The 11102-nt window shown below is 53.1% G+C and overlaps 1 protein-coding gene across 1 annotated transcript in view; it reads right to left on the bottom strand.

Annotated features, from left to right (window-relative positions):
* Positions 1-2545: 2545 nt before the first annotated feature.
* Positions 2546-11102, bottom strand: part of LOC128718593 (neurogenic locus Notch protein) — a 73311-nt gene continuing 64754 nt past the window's right edge. The window contains exons 8-11 of the mRNA XM_053812218.1: positions 4080-9691; positions 3677-4001; positions 3126-3485; positions 2546-3060 (exon numbers count right to left, since the gene is read on the bottom strand). Coding sequence (XP_053668193.1) covers positions 2546-3060; positions 3126-3485; positions 3677-4001; positions 4080-9691 — 6812 coding nt within the window. The remainder of the gene's footprint in view (positions 3061-3125; positions 3486-3676; positions 4002-4079; positions 9692-11102) is intronic.

The raw sequence follows: 11102 nt of genomic DNA, 5'->3' as shown, positions 1-11102 counted from the left end.
AGAAGAAAAACAAAGTCCGGTTTTGAGTATTATTTTTGTAAGATATTTTATTTAAAATTCCTGCATCTATTTCGCGCAATTAAAACTTCTCCACTCTCTAGTCCTACTACGTCCGTCGCGTTACGACACCCGTTCGGTGTGTGCATGTGTGTATAACAATGCTCATGTACCCCTTATTTTGTCATTAGTTTTAATGCGGGTTTTGTTGTTGATGTTTGTGTGTGTTTTATCAATATATTTAAGCTAACCCTTCCACACCACTGCCCCGGTCCGTACTGTTCGGGCAAACTCCGAACCATTAAGTCGGGCCGACAATCACTTTGCGTGAATTTCTTTGTTCAAAATGAGTTTCGTACGTTAGCGTAAGTAAAATGATCGTTTATTGCCGCTGCACGCAGGAATAACGCTGTGTTAGGCCCCGGGTGGCAGTGTCGTGAGAATTTTGCTCAGTTTTTTTCTGTTGCTTCTTGCTAATAAAATCGGCACTAAATTTATATACTATTGCATTGTTTGTTTCACCGCTTCGGTGGGTGCTTTAAACGCACAACAACTTCGAGAGTATGATCGGAGGGTGGGGGATTCACCTACATGCAGCGAACATATATGAGTAAAATGCAACAGAGCGTCCACAGGATTGATGCCGTTCCGATTCACTAATCTGTAATTTATCTAGCTTGGCACGGTAAGTGCCACGTTAAAAAGAGAGCGAGAGACTCCTTCGTAAGCTGTCTGTGTCACGCGATTGATATGAACACATCGGGAGCCTGCAGCAAGCTGAACCAGTTCAGAAGTGCTCTCCACTGACAACCGAACAGCGACGCATTTAAAAAAAAATCGCATTTAAAACGAACAAAGACTCTACTAACAATGAGTTTGTGTTTTTTCTTCTTCTGCTTTTTGTTAAGAGATTACGACAAATTCAAAATTCTACACACTTACGGCTAAGGATTTTAAAATAATTCAATATTTTGTAATAATTATTAAGCTAATACGGAGGCGAAGTGTATACGAAGAAGTACAAATTATAAAGGTGTTGGTAAAAAAAAACTATTTATACGAAAACAACCCAACCGCGTGGGGTGCGACAACATGGAGGCGAGTTTATACTACGTCCACCAAGTTTATTGGAAACACCAAAACCGCCTTGTATCCGGTTCGGTTATGAGTGAGGAAATGCACATAAAAGGTCGCTTGTACCTGAAAGCGGTACCGGGCAGTGCAGGCATAGAAAACACACCAGACTAAAAGGGGTAAAGAAGTCAACGCTCCTTCGTTGTGTTTTTTGCTTGCAGAAATGCTCTGGTTTCATATCCATAAGATCCATTAACTGTATGAATGTGTGTACCTCGCTTGACGCGATCGTCGCGTCCTGATTACTTGCTGAGTGATTAATACGGTAATAAAAATACATAAAACATAAAATACACAGTTCCTCGACGTTAACCTCTCGCAAACGCGTGGCAATAGCTCGTGTCTATCGCGGTATACTTCGTCGTCGCACGTGATCAAACCGCACGCTGTCGAATAACATCAAATATATTGACCATTCCGGTTGTCGGAAGGTGCATGAGCATGAGAACATTGCCTAAAAGCGATATGAAGAATGGGGAAAATTGGATCAGACACAAAGTGGGAGGGAGAGAGAGAGAGATAGAGAGTGGGAAAGAATGAAACGGAGCTTATACAAACAATTAACAAACAGTGTCTATGTACAATTGTTCCCGCTGTTGTCGGGCGTTTTTGTTTTTGGTGGAACGCAGCACCGATCAGATGGGTGTACCACTAGTCCGTGTGCGCGTTGGTCCCCCAATACCCTCGCAGTCAGTGCGGGGTTTCGTTTTTTTTTAAGAAAAAATGCAACTGCACCTTCATCCAAACCGGTATACGGCACCAATGTCGCTCACTCAGAAACGTACGGACGATAAGGGATAACTCTAAATATAAAAAAGAGGCTAAATAAGGTTTGCTCCTCGCGTTTTTTGTTGTGTTTTTCATTCTCGCCCACTCGCTCCCGCTCTCTAGCTCTACCTCACTCGCCTTTTCACTATCTGTTGACGCGACTCCTACAGATTATACTTACAAGCTAGCACGGTTTGCTACACTACGCACTAAAAACAGATATGTGCAATTACAGCGCCGCATTTTACTTCCCCATCCCTTGCTTTTCATCTATACACACGCACAAACATACATTCACGCACATACTTCCGCTTTCTCGCTATCCTAGTTTTCCCCTAATCTCATCCATTCATCACGCACATTCGCTACTATGTGGATTAAAACTTAAAACATTACGATTATTTTTGTTATGCTTGTTTTAAAAGAAATAAAATAAAATGTATCTTTTTGTTTGCTTAGTCTAAGAGCTTTTGTCTTTATAAAAAAAAATTACTTGCATCTGATCACGCCTACTACACCTAAAACCAGAGCGTAATTTCAACGACGTGCCCACCCATCACGGTGGCGGCTCGCCAAACTCCATAAAACACGGAGTATCATCTATAACAATGCTTAGACGCACGGACACAACCGTTCCGCGTTGTGCTTAGATGTAGATCGCCTCCGAACCCTTGTTCGCCTGGTGGCCGGCCGCACTCGTCACGTACACGTTGTTGGCCGGCGACTGCACGCCCTCGGACCAGTCGGACGTCGAGTGCGGCGAGGAACTTGACCAGTGACCGGGCGATTCCGGCGATGGCGTCGGGTAGCTGTCGAGCGTCTGCACAAGATGCTGGGGCGTCACGCCGCCACTGTGCTGGCTCGGTGGTGTCAGATATTGGTAGAAGGACGATTGTTGCTGCTGCTGCTGCTGTGGTTGCTGTTGCTGCTGTTGTTGCTGTTGCTGTTGTTGCTGCAGCTGTTGTTGCTGGAGTTGATGGTGAGCCTGCTGCTGTTGTTGCTGCTGCTGGCTGTTCAGTTGTGCCTGCTGCTGTGCAACCATAGCCAGCACCTGCTGCTGCTGTTGCTGACTCAGTGGTGACAGATGAGCCGATGCTACCGTCATCGCGGTGCTGGTCGTACCGGTCGTGTTCTGTGAGGTCGATGCTTGAGATCCTTGACCTAGTGGATGGGAAGGTTGGAAAGTTAGCGCTGCGTACGTCGTAATAGTTTTGCGAACATCCTACCAGTTGGACTGCAGAATCCGGCCAGTTCGAGCCCGCTGGAACCGTTCACGAAGTTCATCTGCAGACCGGCCAGCATTGCACTGTTGGATGTGGGATTGTTGTTGGCACCGTTGCCCCCATTGCTACTACTCAACCCACCGCCGAGCTGCTGTTGCTGCTGTTGGCCACCACCATTGCAGCCTAAGCTGTTCCCACCCTGCTGCTGCTGCTGTTGCAGGTTGCCGCTGGAGATCATCTGTATGTTGTGCTTCTGTTGCTGCGCATGCCTCATCGCCTGGATATGGGTCGGTGAGGTCGGCAGGCTGGGGCGTGTTTTGGCGGGCGAGGGAGAACCTGCAAAGGCGTTGTGATCGGGAGACACTGTAGCACACGCAACACGTATATAAGGGAACAGAAACAGAATGAGAGAACAGAGAAAGAAAGAGAGAGAGAAAGCGTTAGGAATTGCAGTAGTTTGTAGTCGAAAGCAGAAATATTGAGCATAGTGCGGGTGGGGAAAAAGCCATTAAGATGGGCGGAGGTAGCAGAGAAAGAAAAAGCCGTTGCCTTACCTATATAACCTTGAGGTGAGAGCGCCATATTGCTCTGGACCGAATGTGGAGGTGACTGGTTGGAGTAGGGCGGACTGAGTCCACTCTCACCCATCGTGTGCATGGCCGTGTGCATCAGGTTGTTCCCTGCCGGACCCATACCGTTCGACGACAGGGACCCGATGCCGCCTCCGCCTCCACCTCCACCACCACCACTGTTCAACGTACGCTGCTGACTCATGAGCAGATCGGAGAACTGATTTCCACCGCCATTGACATTGCCGCCGAGCGAGTAGCCATAGTTATCGAGCTGGATGTTGTGCAGCGATTGCATCGACTGTGCGCTCTGTGCAAAAGAGAAAAAGATGGGCATTAGCTACACCGTGTACAACAAACTGGTTTAGAGTCATCTCCCTGTACTTACCTTTATGCAGTCTTCATAGCTGGGAGGTTTCTTTGGCATCATGCCATTGCCGCCTCCGGAACTTCCACTGTTCGGGCTGATCGTGTCCAGCTGGTGCACGGTCATCGCGTTCGAGTAGAGACTAACCGAGTCGTACGGGCTGTTGAGGTTCGCGATCGGCGACTCCACCGAACTGAGCTGATCGTCTGCGAGTCCCAGATCGGTCAGTCCACCGTGCCCGGGTGTACCACCGCCCGAACCTGCCCCACCGCCACCGGTGTTGTTCGACTTCTTGCCCGCCGCCCCGTTGCCGGACTTCTTCGCCACCGCCTTTCGTCGCATGCTGCCCGCCACCAGATCGGCACCACCGTCCTGCGGGCTGGTCGGGTTTTGACTGAGCGTCAACGCACCGACACTACCGCCCATGTTGGCGGCCACCACTGCCGCGGCCTGTGCTGCAGCAGCTGCTGCTGCCGCCGCCGACGATCCCGCCACTCCTCCACCATTCATCTTCTGCTGGCGCTGCTTCTTCTGCTTGCTCTGCTTCGCCGACGCAATAATCGTCGGGTGCGTGATCATGTGGGCGTGGGTCGGTGACATGATGGTGTTACCGCTTCCTCCACCGGCCGTACTGCCCCCACTACCGGACGGTATCGTGGTGACCATCTGGGGCGACCGTGGCACATGCTCGTCCAGCAGGCGAACGATATCGTGATGGAGCCGCTCGCTCGCAACGTCCCGCGGTAGCCGATCCATGTGGTCGGTGATGTCCCGGTTGGCGAAGTTATCCAGCAGTGCCCGGCACGCCTCGAACGAACCTTCCCGTGCCGCTAGGAACAGTGGCGTCTCGTCCTTATCGTCCTGCGCGTCCCGGTTGGCCCCGTGCGACAGGAGGATGTTCACCGCATCCACGTTGTTCACAGCCGACGCCCAGTGCAGTGCCGTTTTGCCGCTGTTATCGGCCGCATTAATATCCGCATCGGCCTGGATCAGGTCCTCCACCATGCCCTCGATGGCGAGCCGGGCCGCCAGTATCAACGGCGTCGTACCGTCGTGCATCCGTGCGTTCAGATTCGTCGCCCTGTTGCGCAGCAATATCTGGAACACACCCATCGCATCTGCTGCAACTGCCGCGTGCAACGGTGTCCGGCCCGTATTATCCTGACTGTTTGCCTCGGCACCCGCATCTAGCAGCCGTTTCGCTGCGTCTGCTCGCGCATAACGTGCCGCCAGATGTAGTGACGTTTCACCCGTCTTGTCCATCGTTGCGTTCAGCTCTGCACCTTGCGCGACGAGCTCCGAGATGATCTGGGCCGCTGAATCGTCCGTCGAGTCGATGTCTTCGCCTGAGTCTAGTCCTCCACCGCGCACCGCAGCCACCATGAGCGGGGTCATACCGCACGGGCCGCGCACATCCACATCCCGCACATCTCCGTCGTGGTGCGTGGGTGGTGTCATCATTGCCGGGTGGTCGCGTATATCGGCCGCCTCGAAGTGTTGCTGCGCCCAGACGCGTGGTTCCGTCTCCTCGTAATCGGTAATTGCCGTGTGATCGCTCGAATAGCCCTGATCGATCGCACGCATACGCTTGCGTGCCGTCGGCATCTCCGACTCATCGTCACTGTTGCACCATTGCTGCCCGTGTCCCATCATTCCGTGACCTCCAGCACCACCACTGCCATGACCACCGACCCCATTCGCCACCACCATATCCACCATGGACGGGTTTTTGTTGAGGTTACGCATCTCCTGCCCGTCCGGACGTCTACGCGACGGACGCCTCACGTTCGTATTCGCGGTAAAGAAACCCTCCGGGAACCAGGTGATACCGTGCGCACGCTTCCTGTTAACCACCAGCACGATTAAGAACGCAATCGTCAACAGGCCGAAGAACCCAACCAGCACGTAGCTCACGTTCGTCGCGCCGGGCAACCCATCATCATCCGGATTAACACCCTTCACCTGATAGATCGGGAACTGTTTCGAGAGTGAATGTTTGGAAGCGGTCGCAGCGAGGAACTCTGCCGCCTCGTTCGCCGTACCGAAACATTCCGCACCGCTCATGCCGATGCACTTTCTGTTGTCCAGCTCCAGATACACCTGGATGCCGATCTGGCGCGTCTCCGTGTACACTACGTGATGCTTCCGTCCGAACTCGCTATCGGTTAGGCCCTGCAGTGCGGTTCCACCCTTCCACGGGTAGATCATCTCCATGCCCGCCGCATTCTTCTTGATCCGTACCGTCGTCCGCAGCTGATGTCCCAAATCCCGCAGGAACTGTATCGCATTTGCCCGGAACGTTGCGGCATCCATCAGCAGTATGATCGAGATCGCACCCTCGGCCAGCTGGGCCGGTTCCTTCTCATTCTCACAATCCAACCCGTCCCAGTTACATTCCGCATTGTTGCAACCGTAGTCGCAGAACCCGTTCGCGTAATGCTTCTGACAGTACGCGTCGTAGATCGGATTGCACGGCTGCAGCTTCTTCTCGCAGTCACGCCCATCGAACAGGCAGGCCGCATTGTTGCACTCCTCGTTGCAGAACCCATCCATGAACACCTCCCAGCAGTTGATGCTTGCGGTACAGTTCAGCCACGGGTTGATGCCGAGCGAACAGTCATTGCCGTCGAAATCGCACGCGTACGTATTGCACTCCTCGTCGCACCGATGGTTGCCCTGCTTCTCCCGGCAACCCTTCTTCACGCACTGTGCCCGCTGGTACTCCAGATCAATCGCGTAGATGTTCGGCAGCGCGGCACCTCCATGCTTGTGCGGTCTCTGCTGCTGCTGCTGCGTCGTATCGTACCAACCGTGATAATGCGGATCATACGTGTTGCACGTCTTGCCGCTCCATTTCGGCGGGCAAAGGCACTCGAAGTCACCCAGCTTGTTCTGGCACGGTGCACCCTTCTCGCACGGTCCCGAGGTACATTCGTCCAGTATGTCCACCTCGCAGTTAACGCCGCTAGTGCCGAGCGGGCAATCGCACCGATACCCACCATCATCCGCAATCTGGCAGAGTCCGTTCACGCACGGGTTCGAGTCGCAGTCGTGGCCGCTAAATTCGCAGTTCTTGCCGTAGTACCCATCCGCGCACACGCAATGATGTCCAGACTGGCGCGTCGAACACTGACCACCGTTCAGGCAGGGGCTGTTCGCGCAGAAGTCCACCTTCACCTCACAGTGCCGACCCATATGGCCCGGTTTGCAGTTGCAGTGATAATCGTTCACCAGCTGCACGCAATCGAGCGTACCCGGATTGGAGCACGGGTTAGACAAACACTCGTTAATGTCACCCTCGCACCGCGCTCCGACAAAGCCCGGCGGGCAGCGACACTCGAACCCACCGACCTTATCCACGCAGCTGCCATTGTTGTGACACGCACCGGGCGTACAGTCGTCCGTGTTGATCTCGCACAGCACCCCAATCGTGCCGGGCGGACACGAACACTTATACCCATTGACCAGATCGTGACAGATGCCACCGTTGCGGCACGGATTCGGCTTACATTCGTCGATGTTCAGCTCGCAGTTCTGTCCCTGAAATCCTGCCCGACATTGGCACCGGTACGACCCGATCAGGTTCTTGCACGTACCACCATTCCGGCACGGTTGTGATTCACACTCGTTTATCTCATGGTGGCAGTACGAACCCGTGTAACCGCGCGCACACCGACACCGGTGCGAATTGCCAAAGTCCTCGCACGTTCCGTTGTGGCAGAGATGTTTCGCGTCCACGCCCTTTCTCGCGGCCGCATCCTTGCACGATACCATCTCCACATCGCACAACTTCCCGGTCCAACCGGCCGCACACGCACAATGGTACGTGTTGTCCTGCTGCGTACAGGTTGCGCCATTTTCGCACGGGTTCTGCGTACACCAGTCGACGTAGTCCATGCACTGCTTGCCCGTGTACCCGTACGAACAGTGGCACGTGTAGTCGTTCTCGTAGTCGTGGCACGTCGCACCATTGCGGCACGGTTGCGAGTCACACTTGTTGATGCGATACTGACAGTTCGAGCCGGTGTATCCTGTTTCGCAGGAGCAGTTGTAGCTGTTGATGCCGTCGATACACGTCCCACCGTTCATGCACGAACTTTCCGTACAGTCCTCATCGTTCGTCTGGCAGTTCATACCGCTAAACCCAAGCGGACAGGTGCAGGTGTACGAGTTGACGTACTGGTTGCAGGTCGCTCCGTTCTGGCACGGCATCGACAGACACTCGTTGATGTCCACCTCGCAGTGTTTGCCCTCGAACCCGTCCACGCACAGGCAGGTGTAGTCGCCGATCCCATCCAAACAGGTGCCACCGTTCTGGCACGGGAACGACGCACAGTCGTCCGTGTTGATCGTGCAGTCCCGGCCCTCGTAACCCTTCGCGCAGATACAGTGGTAGGAACCGTTCGTGTTCCGGCAGGTCGCGCCATGCCGACAAGGCGACGACAGTGCACACTCGTTGATGTCCTCGTCGCACAACCGGCCGGTGTAGCCGAGCGAACAGGAGCAAGCGAAATCCAGATAGTTCGGGCTGGGCGAACATTTCGCACCATTCCGGCAGCGGTTCGGTAGGCATGGGTCCATCTTCGATTCACAGTCGCGCCCGGTGAACGGACCACGGCAGACACACTTGTACCCGTTTACCAGATCGATGCAGGAACCACCGTTCCGGCACGGGTTGTTGATGCAGTCGTCGATGTTAATCTCACAGTTGCGCCCGGTATAGCCCGGCATGCACTGGCACGTGTACGCGTTCAGCCCATCCCGACAGATGCCACCATGCTGGCACGGATTGGATCCACATTCGTCGATATCGATCTCGCAACGCCGTCCACCGTACCCAGGCGGACAATGGCAGATGAACTGGTTCACGCCATCCTCACACCGGCCACCGTTGATGCACGGGTTCGACGCACACTCGTCCACATCGCTCAGACACCGTGCATCGAAGTACCCGCGCGGACATTCGCACCGGAACCCGTTCACCAGATCCATACAGACGCCCCCATTAGCGCACGGATCCGACGCACACTCGTTGATGTTCGTCTCGCAATGGAACCCGGTGTAGCCCGGCACACACTGGCACGTGTAGCGGTTAATGCCGTCGATACATTTCGCCCCGTTCCGGCACGGGTTGCTGTGACATTCGTTCACGTTCACCTCGCAGTTCGGTCCAGACGTGCCTGGCTGGCAGCGGCACATATACCCACCGACCAGATCCTCACAGTGTCCGCCGAACAGGCACGGGTTCGATTCGCACTCGTTGATCTGTATCTGGCAGAGATAGCCGGTGTACCCCGGATTGCACAGACAGGTGAAGGAGTTGTCACCGTCAATGCAAATCCCGCGATGGCACGGGTTCGACTGGCAGTCGTTGATGTTCGTCTCGCACGATAGCCCGGTATAGCCTGGCTGACATTCGCACGTATAGCCGGCAATCGAATCATGACAGATGCCACCGTTCCGGCACGGTTGCGACATACAGTCGTCGATGTTGATCTGGCACCGGAGCCCCGAGAAACCGATCGCGCACGTACATTTGAACGAGTTGACCATATCGCGGCAGATGCCACCATTCAGGCACGGGTTCGTCGCACACTCGTCAATATCGATCTCGCACTGCGTGCCGGTATAACCTGCAAAAGGGAGGAAAGGAAACTGATCAGTATCAGAAGTCCTAGATGCACTTGTGGAGAATGTAATAACGCTTCCAATTCCAGCTTCTGAGTTGTATAGAGAGGATATTGTGGATATTCTGGAACCAGAGGCATTAACAGAGTACTAAAACAACTACAAACTGAGGATCTCCAGACCGAAATAAGGATGGAGATGAAGTCACTTGGGATAATGAGGCTCTTTTGCAGATGTCCAGTATGACACCTAACTTATGCCAAAAGCCAACACCAACAACATTGATGTATGTGCTAGAATGTCAGATAGGGAAGACTTCTTCGGATAGTGGTTGTGGCAGAATAATAGAGAAGTCACAAGACGAGATGTCTGATTAGGAATTGAAAGGAATCGAATTCGTCAGAATCTTCTGGAGTTCGTACTTTGGATGACTCAGACTAAGAAGCCTTCTTAGATAACCCTGCTGAAGCCTGATTAGGCGTGGTAGATTCCAATTAAGAAGGTGTTATGACATTTATGTTTTCTCACACAAAGAAAACCTGAGGATATGCGATACGCTCCTCTAGCAATAGACCAAGAACGCAAAATGAAGTAAGTTGTATACAGCTATTGAAGGTACTAACGTGGATAGCAAACGACAAAGAAAATGGACATTACCGTAGCAATAACGCATCAACATTTCCTATCACCGGAACACGCCGCCTTCTCAAGAGCAAATAGAACCATCTCACAGTGACATTGCCTGACGAGCGTTTAAGTCACCGATGTCACGCGCAGACGCAGTGCCTTTTAGTACAGTGTTTACCTCTCTCGGTTTAAATTTCATGGACGACTTCATGAGAACAAATAAAGGTGGCTCAAGTATGTAAGTTGTCTTTCTTTCTTTTTTCTTTCGCGTTCGTCATTCCAGCATTGCGTCACTCACAAAAAGGTACAAATTATATCTTCAGCCCGCCAATGTGAAGCTCATTCCTTCCGCGCGGTGGAGCGGTTGCGGACAAAACTAGCTCGAATTAGAGAAGAAGTAAAGCAGTACCAACTGACGGAATGGGGGTTTGGAATGCAAACATTCTTCCCCGGACTAGCGCGGGCCGGACGGGGGAAACGAGACGAACGACATCCCAAAACGTAGAGGATGTGTGCGCGCGCAAGCGATTGGACACGATGTTGGTATGTGCGTTATTTCCGTGCGGGAGCAGCTCGCCCATCCGCACCACGCTGCCGGACGAAAGCATCATCATTATGATGGTTGATTGCGCGCAGCAACGTTTCGATTTTTCGCCAACCGGGCCACTTTTGTGCACCTCATGTGGTCGCGTTAGAAGCATGAGCAGAAGGCAGGAAAACTATTCCCAGTACTTCCATTTCGTGAGATTTGTAAGATGACAGTGTCCAGAATGACTTGGGCCGTTGGGG

Source organism: Anopheles marshallii, chromosome X, assembly GCF_943734725.1.
Source record: "Anopheles marshallii chromosome X, idAnoMarsDA_429_01, whole genome shotgun sequence".
NCBI classification, from domain to species: domain Eukaryota; kingdom Metazoa; phylum Arthropoda; class Insecta; order Diptera; family Culicidae; genus Anopheles; species Anopheles marshallii.
This window is presented reverse-complemented; position numbering and strand designations above follow the sequence as displayed.